This window comes from Cornus florida, unplaced genomic scaffold (assembly GCF_030987335.1).
Source record: "Cornus florida cultivar Cherokee Brave unplaced genomic scaffold, ASM3098733v1 CherokeeBrave_3.0.0_Hap2_Chr01, whole genome shotgun sequence".
Lineage (NCBI taxonomy): Eukaryota > Viridiplantae > Streptophyta > Magnoliopsida > Cornales > Cornaceae > Cornus > Cornus florida.
In genome coordinates this window covers 110,331,641-110,350,940 of record NW_026775571.1, presented here as the reverse complement: position 1 = coordinate 110,350,940, position 19,300 = coordinate 110,331,641, and the positions used below count along the sequence as shown (strand labels likewise).

The window sequence follows — 19,300 nt, the reverse complement described above, 5'->3', positions numbered from 1 at the left end:
ACCAAATTGAAGAGAATGGCCAAAACCGTCACGTTCTGTTTTTAAAACATAATAAAAATATTACATCATTGATATGTCTATTCAATGGTATGTCCATTAAGTGAGAACGCACCATTTCAATTTCATGTTAGTATTTTTACACATGATATTTCAATTGGAAGCATACATGTAAAACATATCGAGAAGAAAACTGATACTACGTAATATTATTAGGTGGATGTCGTATGTTTGATACACATCGAGAGTATGGTCTTGTTAAAACAAAGGTGGATTGGCTGATGTCATTTATGGAGTGCTACTAGCTGTGCCCACCCCACTTGATTTTAACCAGTTTATCTGTTTTGATCCAGACTCATCCTATGGACCACCGACCCTCGAAGTCAGATATTAGAGGCTTTTCGTTTCCTTTTAAAACATCTATACTGACCTTTTTTTAAAATATACTGGTATAACATGTCATGCCTCTTTTTCTATAGTGAGGTTCTTTGAATCAAAGTCTTAATGGAATATTATCTTTTTCTATAGTGAGTTTTATTGTTTTTTTTTTGAGATGGACTTATAGCTAACTTTTGTATATTTTACAAAATTACACTTTTTAGTCTTGCACGTGTGTCTGGATCATAAATGCGTGTCTTAACTTTCCTTGTTAAATTAAGATCAAGAGCGGAACCACAATAGGATGGGTGGGGACAAGAATTTTTTAATTTTGTATTTTATATTTCAAATGTTTTAAAATTTATGAATATGTCCCCTTTAAAATTACAATTCGGCCCACTAAAATTATTTTTTTTTTTGTATTTTATACTTCAATTTTTTGAGAATTTATGAAGATAACTCTACTGAAATTATAAAAATAGACACGCTATATAAAGTTGCCTCCATAAATTAAAAGTCCACCCTCCCTCACAAAATTTTATGAGCCCGTCACCGACTACATAAAAAGAAAGGATAATAGAAGAGATGTGTCATTCTACATTCTTTACAAACTTTTATTCATTCAAAAACGAGCTGAGGGAAGAAAAGTGACTATCATAGAAGTTTTGAGTTAAATACTATTTTAAATTACACAAGTTTTAAAATACAGTATTATATTTTATAAATTATAATATTATATATATTACAGGATATAATGGTAAAAATATTTTAAAAGTTTATCTTTCCTTCTCTTCTAACAAACATAATTTATTCACTTCTCTTCCATCCAACTTAACAAAAAAAAAATAAATACACAATCTCTTTTCTAGGGATACTTCATCCATCCCTTCTTCTATCCCTTTCATTATATTTTTTCCTTTCCACCAAACAAAGCATTAATGACTAAAATGAGAGACAACTTTGTTTTTTCTTTTCTTTTTTTTCTTTTTTTCTTGTTCAACTTTATGGTATTTAACATGAAGATACAAAACTCTATTATCTCTTGGTAAATTAGGGCATAAAGTTTAGGAAGAAGAACAATTAAGAACTAATTATCTTATATCCTATTAGTTAGAATATTGCTTTTGTTAGAGCAACATGATTCTGTTTAGTTGTTTTTCTTAATTTATTTTACTCTCATATTAATATATAATATACATATAAAATCAAAATGAAGGCATCAATAATTGATCTTATCTAATCACAAGGCTTACTGCAACTAGTAGCATTATATATATTAGGGTTTGTGTAATTGTCAGGCATTAGCCAAACATGGTGGGAGGCTTTTGTTTGCCAACGTGCAGCAGATTGATTTTCATAAATATGAATCCTCACGTCAACAACACGGTGTTGTACCGTAATGAACGACTATAATTACTTAGAGCAACTCTAACGCGACTTTTAAAGCGATTTTGGGCTGATTTTAACAACCCAATTCCTCTATTGTGGGTCGCTAAAATTGGGCCACTCGGGGAATAAGTCGCCGAAAACGACAACCCTGTTAGCAATCACGGGCTGCACCTCTGTTTTCTTTCTTTTTTAAAAAAAATTCTGGTTCAGAACAGTGTTTTGCCCATAACACTGTTTCTAAGGCCATGTTTGGCTGGAAAAAAAAGCTAAAAAACAGATTTTTGAGTTATTTTGGTCTCTCTTTTTTTCTTTTTCTTTTTTCTAAGAATTTATTAAAAAATTTATATGCACATACTAAATGGTAAGGGTGTTTCTTGGACATTTTTATTTTTATTTTGGAGTTTAAACATTTTTTTTTTACTAAAAATTTATTTTATCATATGCTAGTATTCCCAAACTAAATTTTTGGCTCCTCTGTGTACATTGTATCATAGTTTGATCTCATTGTAAAAATTTCTTCAAATAATTTCTCTACAAGTGATTTGATATACGGATAAAACATTCTGTATATCTATATACCCATTAAGCTTACTGCACATAACGGATCACTAGGCAATCTTACAACCTTAATCTTCCTCTCTCTATCTCAATCTAAAATTAATCATTTGGAATAAGTTGCAATTCTATTAAGAGAGCTCTCTCTTTTTCTTCATATATAATTACACACATATATATTAGATGGGGCTGAAAAGTTTCTTCAATCCAAATATTGATTAATACTAAGAATTTTTATTTTTATTTTTGGAGTAATGTTAATAATGATAAATAAAATTATATTATGTTAATGTTTAAACTGCAAAAAAAGTTAAAAAATAAAAATTTAAAAAATATTAATATTTTTGGAGAGCGAAAATGTACATGCGATAGCTAAAATTTGAAGACTTTAAAATGCTGACGTGGCTATGAAAAATGTTAAAGTGACTATTGAAAAATGCTGATGTAACAAATTCGGAGAATGTATTAAAAATGCTCTTACACGTGTAAATAGTCACATATCCATGTTGTGTACCAAAAGTTTCAAAAATAGGCAACATTGTCGATTGAGCACCAAGCCAAGAAGGCACAACCAAACCAAGAACTAATTTTTCTTGCTAACTCATAATCATGAAACTTTTTCAGGATTAGGCATTGATTGATAAACTTTAGAAAATGATGCTTTTAACAATAATTTATGTCTCTCTATTACCTACATTCTTTATAAATTTATGTTCCCTTCACTATAATATTATACAATTCCATCCCATTCGCAATAGCATCATAAAATTTTCAAGTCATTAAATATTCTAGCTCAATTTTTCAAGTTATTTTATGTTTTTTTACCACTCACAATAACATTATATAATTCTAGAATCAAACTTTATTCTACCATTCTTGATGTTGATGTTCATGCTTCGTGATTATCATAGTGTGCCACAATTTTTTCGTCGAGCTATGAAAAATTTATCTTATTATGTTAATTGTATACTAAAAAAGATTTATGTACGGTTTGGTTGGAGGAATAAAAAAATTGATGGGAGGGAGAATGTAAGTGATGAATGAGGTATCTCTATGAAAAGGAAGATTATTTCTTTCACTTTTGTTTGGTTAGATGGAATCGATAGTTAAAATGGTGGATGGGGTGGCTTTTTTTTTTTTTTTTTCTTGTTTCTTTGATTGGAATGAAGAGAAATATAATTTTTATATTCTTTTTACTAATATACTCTTATTATATAAAATTATAAAAATTAGATATTCATTTCAAATTTTTGAAAAGGTTAAAAATGAAAATTATATATTTGTGGTAATTATTCATTATTCCTCCCTCCTTACTTCCTCCCTCTTTTCTCTTTCTTCCAACCAAACACGGAAAATTCATTTTTCCCCCTCATCCAGCCCTCTTCAATCCTTCCCTCCAACCAATTATAACATTAAATTTTGATTTTAAGGTTTGAGCTAGGTTCTTTAAGAATTAATTGTTTTTCTTTGGGGGAAAAAAAAATAAAACAAAATCAACCTTTAATTAGAAAATCACCCATGCATGGTCATCCGGTGATCCGAAATGATTTTGTATAAGGCTGACAAAGAATTTATTTCCACTAAATCGTCACATCTTAATCTTAGAGGTTAGATCCTACACTACAAGTATACATTTATTGTTCGTTAGACAATGAACTTTTGAATATTCTAAAAGAATTTGAGATCTACTTTTTTGCTCTTCTTTTTCCCTTGTCTTCATATGTTCGTTTTTTTCTTGGTGTGTGGAGCCTTCAATCTTGACAATATTTCCTAGTTTTTGAAGTGAAGTTTGGATGTGCACTAGCTTTAGAGTCTTATTGGAAAAAAGGAAGGAACGAAAAAATTGTACATAGAAATAGTTCGCCCAATATATTTATTTAGCAGTGGTATAAAAAGGAAAAGAGAAAATATGATATGGATAAATCTCGAGCCTGGATTCTCAGTTATAATCTCTTTGTTGTAGTGGAGTTCTACACTATTCACTAAATCACATATACTTTTCAACACATTACTATGTTATTCAACATATTACATCTGCTTTTTTCAAAACAATGATTTTTAAGGCATTATATTTAGCTAAAAGTAAATGAATAAGAAATAAAATTAAAGAAAATGGATATAATGGTGTAAAAAATTACTACAATCCCAAAATTTATTATAGATATGAGCAAATCTCGAGTTCGGATCCTCGGCTGTAATCCCCCTCCTCTCCCTCCATCTATATACTCTTGTCCCATTTAAAGTCGATCTTTCTATTTGTACTATTCTTATTTGAAAAATAAAAGTATAATAAATATAAAATTTCATAAATTTCTTTTTAAATTTTCAACTTAATAATATATATTCAATTTGATTATTCTAAAATGGAAGAATACATTTTTACTACCCAAAAGGAGTATTATTAATATGTAAGGGAGAGAGAGTATTGGTTTTCGTTAGTAACTTAGTGTTACGGGTGGACGCTTATTCATTTATCTAAAAATTTAAGTTGTTGGTTTTTGGATCCGATGTGGGACAAATATCTCTTGAATTCGGAATGCCCTCGTTGCTGTCAGGACACCCTGCCTACCGGGGTGGCTCCTAGGACGCGGCCGGGTGCTTGGCGTGGCACCGAATCCAGTAGCGTAGTCAGGAATTTTTTTTTTATGGGAGCAATCTTTAATAGCAATAATATATATATAAATTTGAATCAAAATAATATATGTAAAAATTAAAACATTAATTCATAATATTTCTATTTAGTACATTTAAAATTGTCCTCTTAATAACAAATATGTCATACTATCAATGTACTCATAATAAAATTTCATTCATATTAAAAATAAAAAATAAATTAAATTAAAAAGTAAGACTAACCTTATAAGTTATAACCAGATAATTCAATCAATCGAAAATTTTGATAGAGTAAGTGAATTTGTGATTTTATTGATTTAGGCAGCAAATAAAAAATAAAAATAAAAAAATTCTAAATCTTATTTAGAGAATAGTAATTAGTAAAACAATTACACAAACTAAATTTTGAAAGAACAATCGGCCCTAAAATAATTTTGATAGTAAGAACTAATAATTTTTCTAATTAAAATTATAATATCAAATAATAATCATAAATTTAGATGATAAAAAAAAATATCACATCACCCGCACGGTAGTAAGATTGACTAAGTCTCTGTCTACTATAAATAGTTTTTTTTTGTGAAATATTGAAGATTCACGGAAAGAAAATTGTGATGGAAACAATCGATTTGTTTGTGGTAAAGTCAAAACTGTGAAAGAATATCTTCATGAAATATTTTTTTTTTTTTTGGAAAGTGGGAAAGAATATAATATTTTAGGAAAGTGGAAAAAAATATCATATTTTGTGAAAGAATATCTTGATGAAATGTTTTTTTTTTTTTTTTTAAATTAATATTTTGTAAAACCGTGAATGGGCTTTTGATTATATATATATATATAGAGAGAGAGAGAGAGAGAGAGAGACACACACACACACACACACATATATGTGAAGTGTCAAATTTTAGAAGGGACAATTATACAAATATAAAAATCTTTTCATATGAAATAAAAAAAAAAATTAAAGTTTAGTGGGGACAGTTGCCTCTGCTTGTCCCTACGTGGCTAGTGGGAATGCGCTTGTCTATTTATTCAAAATCTCAAGATATTAAATAGTATTATATACTCACTTATTTATATATAATTATTCTTTTATTCGAATTCGATGCGAAATAAATTTGTAGAATAAATATCTATATATAACACTGAACATGCTTCGTGTGAACGCAGCTGTACGCAAGTGTGAACATGTGCCAGACCCATGACTCCCGTGACATTGAATATAATTTGCTCTTGCTTGAATCATCATACAGCTCATTTCAAAGTAACACTCTTTGCAAGTCAATGCTTTACATGGGGTTTTATAAAATTTGACTACTAATAGTAGTATTACAATAGCAGGTTGATTCACACGATTGCTAAGACCGCCGGAATCGGCGCTCAAAAAATATGACAACAAATAATGGAGTTTTGGATCTGATGTTGACATCCTATGAAAAGTCTTCACACACACAATTTCATTTCATCCATTCATTTTTATACTTATCTTTGTTTCATTTGATTGCATCTTTATTTTTATTTTTTATAAAAATATAATTTTGTTGAACACCAAAAAAATAAAAAATAAAAATGACTGAATTCAACATAAATTCATTTTGTCCTAAGTTCATGTACATTGAATGTAAATAAACTGCAACTTTTGGATCCACTTCAAAACATGATTGATTTTTTTGTATAATTGAACCAAAATAATTAAAGATTTTTGGATTAATTTTATTGACACCTTCTCAGGTTTAGCCAAATATCACTCTATAACATCTTTTAAAAATAACTATCACTCATGTTACAAACTTTTGTTCCGTGTTAGTTGAATAATTTTGACACAATATAAAATGACTTAATCACCCTTTGAATTTGTCAAACCAACCCTTTAGCTTAAAGAATTAGATTAAAAGACTAAATTACCCCTAAAAAATTGTAAATTTACAAATTATATATATATATACACACACATACACAGAGACATATATATACACACAGACATATACATGGACCTAACTGAAAGATTAGGCTCCAAAGCTTAAAGCCATAAAACGGAAAATACAAATTCGAACATGCTCTCTATAAAGGGTGTTCGCTCAAGGATATAATAACATACCCACATTACACACAGAGACATATATATATATATATATATATATATAGATACACACACACATAATAAAATAGATCTGAAAATAGACGCAACCTCAAGTCAATGTCTCTCTCTCACCATGATCAGCATTCAATTCCCACCCAGCAATAAGTTGTCATCCCTTAAGAATCAGATCTTAGGAGTTCCAGACTAAACATAATAATGGCAGGGGGTAAAGGCAAAAAAAAATTCCGTTGTCGGGAATCTAATCCGGGTCCCTTGGGTGAAAGCCAGATATCCTAACCTCCTCAAATTGGGTCTCTGCAATCCAAAAGATCCGGCGAGATGGAAAATGGTGGTTGTCATTTCTAATGGTGGGTGTGTGGGTAAGTTTAATGATAAGGGTATATTGGTCATTTATGTAATTTAATATTTAGGAATATATGAGATTAAAAAATTAAGGGTAAAATTGTCTTTTATATTTTTTTAACGGAAAATATAACGAAAAAGTGAGAATGGAGTTAAGTGATAATTATTTTTGAAAAATGTTTGACAATGATATTTGGCCAAATCTGAGGGAGTGTGAGTGAAATTAATCCAAAATTTTATGTGTTAGCTAAACCATCATTAGAATAACAACTAATAGACACATAATTTCATTAATCTAGACACATAATTTCATTAATTCACATGAATGATATTAGGTATTCTATTTGAATAAATATCCTCCAAGTCTAATGCAGCAATATTGGGTGAGTCGGATATATTAACATTATAGATATACTCATCCAATTAGTTGGAAAAAAAATAAATAAAAAAAATAGATGGTCTCGGCCAATCATCATTCGACACATAAGCTAAAAGTGAAAAAAAAAAAAAAAAAAAAAAAAAAAAAAACCTTATACAGTGTCGACACAATTATTTATGTGTCCAATAATAATTGGCCGGACCATATAATAACTTCTCAATTAATTGTGAATTTTTTTTATTTGAGTGGGATCTATTTCACTAAAGCTTGTTTTTTAATTGAGTGAGTAGGCCAACAACATGGCATGCCTAAATTACTCAATATCTATTCATCCATTATTTATGAATAATTGACCTCACACATGCTAGGGTGATTTCCAAGCTTTTTGCACTCAATACTCTAATTGAATATTATTTATTGTCAATCTTTTTTGCACTCAACACTCTAATTGTCCATTAGAGAGGATTTTATTTCAATTTATTACATTATTTTTCATATGAGTTTTATTTATTGAACCTTAAAAATATAGAAAGATATTTAAAATCTTCAAAATATTATATTGTCCCAAGTCCAAATACATTGAATGTAAAATACTCCCAACTTTTTTGGATCTATTTGTGGACGTGATAGTTGGTATAAAGGAGGTTTCCCACTACTTACTAAACTTGCTAAATCATAATTAATTTTTGTAATGCTTTAAATTGAATTTGAACAATCCCAATAAATACATAACTTTATTACGTGTTAAAATTCCAATTAAGACCATTAAAACTAGATTCAAAAAGATTCTACAGTATATTCAAGTGATCCCGCGTATAGTATGTCTAGATGCGCCGGTAATTACTGATTCTGACTCAATACCATGCAAGCAAATTTAGTAAAACACAGCTTGATACAACTGTCAACAGTTGTCCACTTCCGTATTGACCGCCACGTGTCAACCCACTTGCTTCTAAGTCCAAGTCTCACTAGTGAATCTACCGCTAATCACCGGTCAAATACAAACAAACAACTCCCTTTGCATTCTCTTCTTTTCTATTTTACTCACTCAGTAACTAAATTTATTGCACAATTATTTCAAAGCATATATATATATATATATATATAATATTTTTGAATGGCTGATTGGCTGTAAAAGTATATTATATTTACATTATATTAGTTTTTTTAAAAAAAAATTTTACAATTGCTCAGCTATATTAACTAAAACAAGTGAAAATATTATTCTTTATTATTTCTATCGTGTTATATATATATATATTTCAAATTCATTTTTCAATATTGCAGTTTATATTGAAGTACAAATAAAATTCTATTTTAATTGCAATTTCAATTCTAAATCCAAAACGAATCTGGTTCCAAACAATGGCGTTAGAGTGTGCAAACACCATGACTATATAAGCCGTTGTATAGGCGAGACATTTCCCGCGCCAACCAAAGAAGAGAGCACCCTATAATTTCTCTCTCTAAAATCTTCCGTCGCGAGTCGTCGGTTGCTCCGCCGGCCAGCTAGTGATCAAGCTGGTCTGAAATCTCGAGTTTTCGTATCTGCGCCAGGTGCTCTTTCTCTCTCTAAAACACATACAGTCATACAGAACTCTTTTTTTTTTTTTCTTTTTTTTTTTCTTCTCTCTCTCTATCTCTATCAATACTACATATGTCTACATGTCTCTGTCTGTAGAAGATGCTACGTATTATTTTGCCTAACGAATTTGACTTATTATGCTCAAAAGTCAAAATATTGGAAATTCATTGTATGGATCTGAAAATTTCTTTGTATATTATCTGAAACAGAAAACAATTTTTTTAATCGCTTGTTGCTATCTGTTAGTATGAGGTTGCGTAATATCGAATCTGTAATTAATTAATTAAATATTATTATTGCCGTATTGTTTTGTTTGTTGCTTCTCACAATGTCTTGGATTTATATAACAGTCTTTTTACGCTGTTGTAGTTTGGTATCTGTTGCCGAACAGAGAATCAAGGTTTCTATTGTTTTATAGAAGAGTTCGCCGGCTCTCTCTGTTCTCAGAGAGCAGAGCTAGATTCGAATTTCATTCTATCTTAATGCTCTTTTGATTCAAGTTTTAGGTATTTATTTGAAGTTGAATCTTTTTGAGCATTTGATTCGAATTTAATTTTCAGTTATAGAGGTGTTGTACATTCTGTATAAGTTTGAATTTATGTTAATCTTAAAATCTTTTATATCGTAAGAAAACTTTATTCACTTTGTTTCGTTCTTGTGAAAGAGGAGGAAAAAGCAAGAAAGTAGAAACTCATAGGTTGATTCACAGATTTAGTTTTTTTTTTTTTTTCTCTGTCCGTTGTCAACATTTTCTCGTCAATCAAACAAATTTAAACCTTCTTTTGTTTGATCAGAAAAGCAAGGTGAAGGAAATTTGAACAAAAACTTGACAAAAACAAAAAGTACAACTGAACCAAAAAATCTTGATATTATGTTTTAGAATTCCAAAGTTTTGATTTTATGTTTCCTGGGCATTCAAAGTCTCTGATTGAATTTCACTCACCTTGAAAATAGATCAATGGGTGCTGGAAGTGAGGATGTGGGAATTAGGAAGAGGGGTTGCTCATGCACGAAGGACGATTTTCTCCCTGAGGAATCCTTCAAGAGCTTTGGCAACTATGGGAGGTCTCTGATGCAGACACCGAACCGGCTGCTGGACCGGATAGTGACCCGGTCACTTGATCAAGCCGAGTTGGACATGAAGGCTCGGAGTCAGAATGAGATGAAGAAGACCCTGACTTGGTGGGACCTCATTTGGTTCGGCATGGGTGCTGTGATCGGCGCCGGTATCTTCGTCCTTACCGGTCTTGAGGCCAGGGACACAGTCGGCCCAGCGGTCGTGCTTTCTTTTGTCGTCTCCGGTGTCTCCGCCATGCTTTCTGTCTTCTGTTACACTGAGTTCGCCGTGGAGATTCCCGTTGCTGGTATGAACGCTCTTTTACTCTTTTTCTATATTATTTCAAATTCTTATTATTTTCATATATATTTAATTAAAATAATAGAGGTAAGTTTTGTGATATATAATGTGAGTGACAACTGCCAAAAATAATGGGTGTTTTGGTTATTTTTGTGTAAGAATAAGAATGAAATTTATTTAGTTGACACTTTCTTATTAAAACTTTTTTTCTGAAAATTGAACTATTATGTGTATATATATATATATATATTTTTTTTTTTTTGTAGATATGATGTGTAATAATAGTTTAATACAAAAAAATTAGATCATTTATTTTTAGCTTTTGTAGTTGTTTTAGCTTTTGTAGTTGTTTTATATCTTTTGTGTAAAAATATATTCCCAATAAATATTAGTGTTATATAGCTAGGAGAAAATAAATATTAGTGTTATGTAGATAGGAGAAAATAAATATGTTGATGTGATTGTGTAAAAAGGTTGTTTAAAATACACATGTTGATGTAGTTGTGTAAAATACAATAATTTTACACATTGATATGATTGTGATGGAATAAAATATATAACAATTTTATACATTGATGACGTGGTAATGTATGACAATATATATTTTACCAAAAAAATATATATATATTTTAACAAACCGTTGTGTACTTTTTGTAAATATTGAATTCTTTTCTTTCCTAAAAAAGAAAAGAATCTAATAGAAGATTTTATTCCAACACATTATTATAATTTTTTGATAAATTATATTAATTATAATTTAACTTTTATGACAGACTTGCATAGATTTCTGAAGGAGCATAATAGAGTAAATGTTAAAAGTAGTGTCAAAGATACCTTGATGCATACTTTGTACCTTTAAATGTTTCATCTTTTGAACATCCAAACAAGCTAGCCCTAAGAGGACTTCCCTAAATTCTAATTTAACCAGCGTCACAATTTTGTTGGTGGACGGTAGTGGCCTTGTATTTTCCACAACTGGCATAGAACACCACGTGTCTGAAAAGTCAAAAATTTGATTAGTTTTCTACGAACGGTTGGTGGAGGTGTTGAGAACGACTCTGTTACCAAATAAACAGTAAATGAGTGGGTGTTGAGCAATGAATGCGTCACAAGGTGTACGAAGTCCCTTATCTCATTTCTATGTTTCATTAGCCCCATGTTCTACCGGTATATTATTCTTCATGGGCTATTATTATAAGTAACAGCCTAACAGGCAACCAACCCTTGGTAGCTAGGCCTAACCATGAACAGATCATATGGTCTATTGTGAGAGAGGATTGCATAGCACAGTACTGTGCACAGGAGAAGGTTGAAGATCATCTCGTATGGGGTGTGATCTCTACGGACTGCATGGATACACCCCATGTGAGATGATCTCCACCTCTTCTGTGGACAGTGTGTTGTGTACATGAGAGGATCCGAGTAACTTCTATAGTTCCACTTCTTTCTTGCGTAACTTCACATCTTTCTTGAATCGAAGATACGTCTTGCTTATCAAAATCACATACCTAATTGAAGGATACTGAATTTTAGTTTCAATCTTTTTCAGGCGGCTCATTTGCCTACTTAAGGGTGGAGCTTGGTGAATTCGTGGCTTTCATTGCAGCCGGGAACATCCTGCTCGAATATGTGATTGGTGGTGCAGCTGTAGCCCGTTCTTGGACATCCTACTTTTCCACCCTTTGCAACCACGGTTCAGATGATTTCCGTATTCTAGCCCACGGACTTACTGAGGGCTACAACCTCCTTGATCCCATAGCTGTTGGTGTCATCGCCATCATCTGTGTCATCGCGGTGCTCAGCACAAAGGGCTCCTCCCGTCTCAATTACATTGCCTCCATTGTCCACATTATCGTCATTGTCTTCATCATAGTGGCCGGACTAAGCAAGGCAGACACCAAGAACTACGCTGACTTCACGCCCTACGGTGCACGTGGCGTCTTCAAAGCTTCAGCCGTGTTATTCTTCGCCTATGTTGGGTTTGATGCGGTTTCCACAATGGCTGAGGAGACGAAGAACCCTGCTCGAGACATCCCCATCGGACTAGTAGGATCAATGGCGATCACCACAACTCTGTACTGTTTGCTAGCTGTTACTCTATGCCTCATGCAACCATTCAACCAAATTGATGAGAACGCTCCATTCTCAGTTGCATTCGAAGCTGTAGGGTGGAAATGGGCTAAGTATGTTGTTGCTGCCGGCGCACTGAAAGGCATGACATCGGTGTTGCTGGTTGGTGCTGTGGGTCAGGCTCGGTATCTGACCCACATCGCCCGTACCCACATGTTGCCCCCATGGTTCGCCAATGTTGATGCCAAGACCGGAACACCTGTCAATGCCACCGTTGTCATGCTTGCCGCCACCGCAGTCATTGCCTTCTTCACAAAGCTTGACATTCTCTCCAACCTCCTATCAATCTCCACACTATTCATCTTCATGGTTGTTGCCGTCGCCCTTCTTGTCCGTAGGTACTACGTTACCGGAGTGACCACAGAAGCTAACCGTAACAAACTCATTGTGTGTCTCCTACTCATAGTTGGGTCTTCAATTGCCACTGCAGCTTATTGGGGTTTGAGCAAGCATGGTTGGATTGGATATTGCGTAACAATACCAATTTGGGGGTTGGCAACGGTGGGACTGAGAGTTTTTGTGCCACAGGCTCGTGCACCGAAAATGTGGGGTGTCCCATTGGTCCCATGGTTGCCATCTGCGTCCATTGCCATTAACATATTCCTTCTTGGGTCTATAGACAGGGATTCTTTCATCAGGTTTGGCGCATGGACCGCCTTTCTCTTGTTTTATTATATATTCATCGGATTGCACGCGTCGTATGACACAGCCAAGGAATATGAAAATGAGTGGAAGAAGGTTGAAGAGGGAGTTGAGAAATCGGAGACAAAATCTGGCTTCACTAATGCTACAGATGGTAAAATTGCTTCTGCAGGTCATCCTAGTAGCTAGCTGCATTTGTTTCACCGAATATGTGTTTTTTTTTTTTTTTTTTTTTTTTTTTTGTGTGCCCCCTTTGTATGTGTAAGTATTTCTGCTATATGAAGAAGAAGCCATGTTCTAGTCAACAGAAACTGTTTGTTAATATGATTAAAGAAGAAATGAAACTAGAGGCTTTCTAATGGGTTTAATTTGTTTATTATTTATTATATTGCTTAAAGAAGTTCTAAATTGAAGTAATTAGCTTGAGCTAGGCGTGCCTTGGTGAGTTGGTTCTATTCAAGAGCTCAATACCTCGGAACATCATTGAAATTGGCTCCTTTATCTGTAAAGATAAATTAGTTGTGTGTGTGTGTGTTTTTTTTCGGGAAAGTTTACCTATATTCCCATTAAAATATAATTTCAAGGCCCACTATATTTGTTGTGCATGGGGCGGGCTTGCCCCAATTTAACCAATGCGAAACAAAACCGGGGTACTGTCTGGAATAAAGTTATGCCCACTTGTTTTCTTACTTGAGCCTTCAGTTATAATTTTATTTTCAGTTTATTATTTGATTTTGCCTTCATATTTTTCTTCTTTTTTTTTTTTTTTTTTTTTTTTTTTTTTTGAGAAAACTACATATAGGTAGGATTGAGAGCTCTAAATAACAAATTGATCAATTTTAAAAGTTAGTTTTTCACATTGATTGAATTAAATAAAATAATTACAAATACATCAAAAATTATTGCTAAGTCCTAAAATGGCCTCATACTCTTGTTACAAAATACTAAAAAATCCCTCTTAAAATTATTTAATTCCAAATATTAAAATAAATAATTAAGAATTAATTTAATTAGCAAATAAAAATTCTCCATCTCTTCTCTTCGTCGTCCATGGCATTGGATTGCCCTTTGGAATTTGATGTCATTTGATCAGAAAGGTAAGAATTGAAAAGGAAAGCTCCACAAGCTTTACTATGGCAGTGATGGTATATCGCATAAAAGATTTTTCAATTGTTACCTAAATGAAGCTATTATTATTGTTAATATATTAGAAAATGTAAAAACTATAATGAGATTTTTCAATTGTTACCTAAATGAAGCTATTATTATTGTTAATATATTAGAAAATGTAAAAACTATAATGAGATTTATCAAGGTTCTCATATCCTGTTGGACAGTACGGTAATGAAGTAATTTTTTTTTTTTCTTGGGAGGGTAATATGAAGTATTGGAATATTCATTTGCCTTTTTTCTTTTTTTTTGTTGTCTAGAGGTCTCTAATTGTTGTTTGTTTTCTTCTTCAATTAATTATCAAAAATCACAACAAATTTTGAGATGCCAAATTAATAATCCTCTACAAGAACCCTAATTTCATAAGCTATAACATACTTATGAAGCCTACAGAGTTATAGATCTAAAACTTGTGAACAAACATAATTACATATTTATATTTATATATGTGTGTGAAGAGAGAGAGGGGGACCTAGAAAACCTGCGAGGTGGGTAGTGCCCTACAAAGTCATAGATCTGAAACTTGTGAACAAAAATGATTACATATTTATATTTATACAAGTGTGTGAACAGAGAGAGAGGGGGGGACCTAGAAAACCTGCGAGGTGGGTGGTGGGTGGTGCCCTGTAGGTTGGTGGCAGATTGACAACAAATATAAGTGATAAAGAATTATTATTCGCTGTCAAACTAATTTTTAATTATCTATTTTATTATACTAAAATTATATAATTTTAAAGAAGATATTTTGGTATTTTGAAATAAGAGTGTAATGATATTTTGGACCAGAGCAATAAATATTGATGTATTTGTAATTGTTTTGCTTAATCCAACAAAAATAGAAAATTAACTTTAAAAACTGATCGATTTGTTATTTAGGGTTCCTAACTTTACATATGTGTAGTTTTCCCTTCTTTTTTTTTTTTTTTTTTTTTTTCTCTATTCAACCAAACAGGAAAAGAAAAAAAACTTATTATTTTATGTCATTCAATTACTTTTTGTAATTAATTTTTATTTTTATTGATTAAATGTCTCTCTCTCTCTCACACACACACACACAAACCATTGTATAAAATAAAAATATAATAATGGTATATATAATATTAGTAAATATATAAGATTTGAACTTATATGTAATTACATTCATAACTATAAATTTTATTTTATTTATTTTTTGATACTTTTATTTATTAAAAAATATGGCGGTGCATGTAACAGAAAATATAAATTTAATTATTATTATTCAAGAAAAAAAGAAAATACAAAATATTTACAATTAGCTGAATTGCAATAAATTCACTCAATACTTTAAAGGTGGGAGTATTTTACTAAAAGTAACCCCTAAGTTAATTGAGGAGATTTTGTAACAAAATTTTAGGAGAGATCGATTCGGCGTTACAAGCCAGTGGGATTAAATGCAATTGTCTGACTATTGGTGATGAAAGATGTATATCATAATACCATCTTCACTTTCACTTTCACTTTTACTTACACTAGCATTTTTAAGAGGACCAAGACTATCCGTCGATTTACTCAGCCTAACCTGTGTTCTAACTCCTCCTTAAACAACATCGAATTGAACCACCACTTTCCCATAGAGTGGAGGTTGCAAGCGGAGGAAGACTCTATATGACTCCTTGCCATGGGTGGGAAAGCGGGTTATAACGTTTTCCACATTTATGAGAAGTTGTAGTAGGGAGTAATATTTAGAGGAGAGAATATTCCATAAAAGTAGAGAGTTCTGTAGTTATAAATTATCTAAATGCGTAAGTATTCTACACAGTGTTCTGCATGATAAATCTTAATCATTGATTGTAGTGCATCTTAACCCTCCATTAATGAAAAAATGCCTAATTAATAACCAAAAGTCAAGTTAATGGTGAGAGTGAGTCACAAAGATTGCAATAGATATGGTAGGCAACGAATGTGGCGGCTTCTAAAGCTTAGATGTAAAATATTAGGGTTTGAAAATGGAGAAGGTGGCAAACAGTGGAGGAGGTGACAAGCAGTGGAGGAAGAGAGGATTAATGGGTTTGAGAATTGGGGAGATGGTGGGCATCAATGAGGATTTGGTGAGAAGAGGAAGGAATTGTGCGTTAAAGAGAGGGAAAGCCCGCCACCAGGTCTCAGGCGCCTAAGAGAGAACCCTTTTCCTTTTTGAATGACCTGTAAAAAGATCCAAAAGATTCAGGTTTAATTTTTTTTTTTTTTTTGACACATGTCATGTTGTTATTGGTCCAGATCATCATAAAAAGGAGAACCATGCTTAAAGAAAAAAAAAAAAAAAAAAAAGAGCCTAATTTATCTTTTATATATATATATATATCTTTTTTTCACTTCTGTAAAAGAATTTCTGTTAAAATATATATCTTTTTTTCACTTCTGTAAAAGAATTTCTGTTCAAACTTTGTCTGCCTCTCTTTGGGTATATTAATAAGGGTATCCAATCGCCACATTCATATTCATATTCATATTCTTATATATCTATATATAGATAGATAGATATATATATACACACACTGGTAAAAGAATGGTCAAAATTTAAAAGTTAATTTATAATAAAAAAAATTCTTTTCTAAATAACTAATTAGCAGCTTGTTTTAAATAGTTGATATTTAATATTTATAAAGTCATTATAAATAAATATAGTTATAAGAGTTCAGTTTTATTATTTCTTTTATTAAAAAATTTTATAAATAATTAATAATAAAATAATTGTGATCCAAAACTAAAATAAACAATAATCAATAGAAATAATGTAGCTTCTATGTGTAAAAAATTAGTTGTGATCCAAAACTAAACAAAACAATAATCAAACATAAATAATATAGCTTCCATATGTAAAAAATTAGTTATGATCCAAAACTAAACTAAACAATAATCAAGCATAAATAAAATAGTTTTTATTACTTGTAGACCGGAAACCAAATTTATCAAGTTGCTAATCAATTACAGAAACTAGATTGAAAAGATATAGAGAAATTAATTTATTTTTTTTTAATAAACTTTCAATTTACTGAAATTTTTTAATTTGTTGTCAATTTTCTAATCAATTATTGAAAAAAAAATCTCATAGTAGAGAAAAAGTTGCTAATCAATTATTAAAAAAATTCAAAACAGAGAAAATGAATTGAAAAAAATTCATAACACTGATTTTTTTAAAAAAAAATAAATAAATCACAACTTTGTATGAATAAACCTAATTAAAAATCCAAACTTTGCACTTACAATTTTTTATCCTTCTCTCTCATGATTCTTCTTTCTCTTGATTCTTCTTCAGTTGCAAACCTTAGAAGCAAAATAATAGCAACTCTAGAAGCAAAACAGAGAAAATGAATTGAAAATAAGAGAAATCAAAAATTAAAAAATTCATGTTACCTAAAAATATAAAATAATTTCATGATATTTTGAAAAAATAAAAAATGAATTACAATGCAAACTAAATTTACAAGATCAACCATTGTTGTCACCAATCAAACATAAAATAGAGAATAAAAAATAAAATAATTTCGTAGTGTGTCTGAGAAAATAAAAATAAAAACTAAAGAAAAAAGCAATAATCCTAATGAACTTACAAGATAAAGCACAATTGCTGCCTTCAGAGAGAAAAATCTGAACACCAATTACAAAGAGATAAAGAGAAAACGAGCCGATGTAGTAGAGGTAAAATATAAAATATAAAATAAAAAAATAAATCTGCAAACTAAATTTACACCCATTACAAAGAGAAAACTAGCAGATGTAGTAGAGGTAAAACATAGAATAAAAAATAAATTATAAAAAAATAAATTATAATGCAAATTAAATTTACAAGATCCACCATTGTTGTCACCAACCAAACATAAAACATACGATAAAAAATAAAATATTTTCATGATGCTTTTGAAAAAATAAAACCCAAAGAAAAAAAGGGAGTTGACGTAAAAGTAAAACATATAATAAAAAACCAATTTCTTCTTTTCAATTGTATTTCCTTATTCAATAGGAATTCTAAAAATAGGGTTTATAATACGGAGTATTATTTATTTCATACATATATAGAAACATAACTTTTCCAAACATGTATTATTTTTTAATTATATTTCTTCATACTAAAATTAAAATTAAAATTAAAATAAGTAGAAAATTTTTTACCAAACTTATTTTATTTTCTAATCTATAATACATGAATTATCATTTCTACATATAATTAAAATTATTAAGTTTTAATCTATATTAATTTTTTGAAACACATTTCTACATATAATGTTATATTTAATTGGTAACTTGTTTTAGTCTTGAAGAATTCCGAGTATAATAGTAGTATTTATTTTAATTGGTAACTATTTTAATATTTGGCATATTATATTATTTAAAAGTTTTTAAAATTTTTAATCTATATTTAATTTTTGAAACGGATTTCTACATATAATGTTATATTTAATGGGTAATTTGTTTTAGCCTGAAGAATTCTGAGTATAATAGGATTTATTTTAATTGGTAACTTATTTTATTATTTGGTATATTATTTTATTTATAAATTTTTATTTATTAATATAATGATTTAGTTACACTATGGTAAAGATTAATTTTTAATTAAACAATTACCTATTTTATTTTAATTGTTAACTTGTTTTATTATTTGATAAATTATTTTATTAAATAATTATCTGTTATATTTTAATT

The 19,300-nt window shown here is 30.5% G+C and overlaps 1 protein-coding gene across 2 annotated transcripts; it reads left to right on the top strand.

Annotated features, from left to right (window-relative positions):
• Nucleotides 1-9,152: 9,152 nt before the first annotated feature.
• Nucleotides 9,153-13,836, top strand: LOC132313574 (cationic amino acid transporter 1-like). 2 transcript variants are annotated; one of them, XM_059812414.1, is made up of 3 exons: nt 9,153-9,311; nt 10,294-10,703; nt 12,246-13,836. In XM_059812414.1, exons 2-3 carry the CDS (start codon nt 10,298-10,300, stop codon nt 13,655-13,657), a joined length of 1,818 nt encoding a protein of 605 aa, XP_059668397.1. In that variant the 5' UTR covers nt 9,153-9,311; nt 10,294-10,297; the 3' UTR covers nt 13,658-13,836. The 2 variants fall into 2 exon arrangements, with proteins under 2 accessions (XP_059668397.1, XP_059668389.1); XM_059812406.1 differs by lacking the exon at nt 9,153-9,311 and adding an exon at nt 9,588-9,845.
• Nucleotides 13,837-19,300: the final 5,464 nt, after the last annotated feature.

Coding starts and splice junctions, on each gene's coding strand:
- LOC132313574 (XM_059812414.1), top strand. CDS start 10,298: ATGGGTGCTGGAAGTGAGGATGTGGGAATTAGGAAGAGGGGTTGCTCA. Junction 10,704..12,245: donor CGTGGAGATTCCCGTTGCTG/GTATGAACGCTC, acceptor AATCTTTTTCAG/GCGGCTCATTTGCCTACTTA.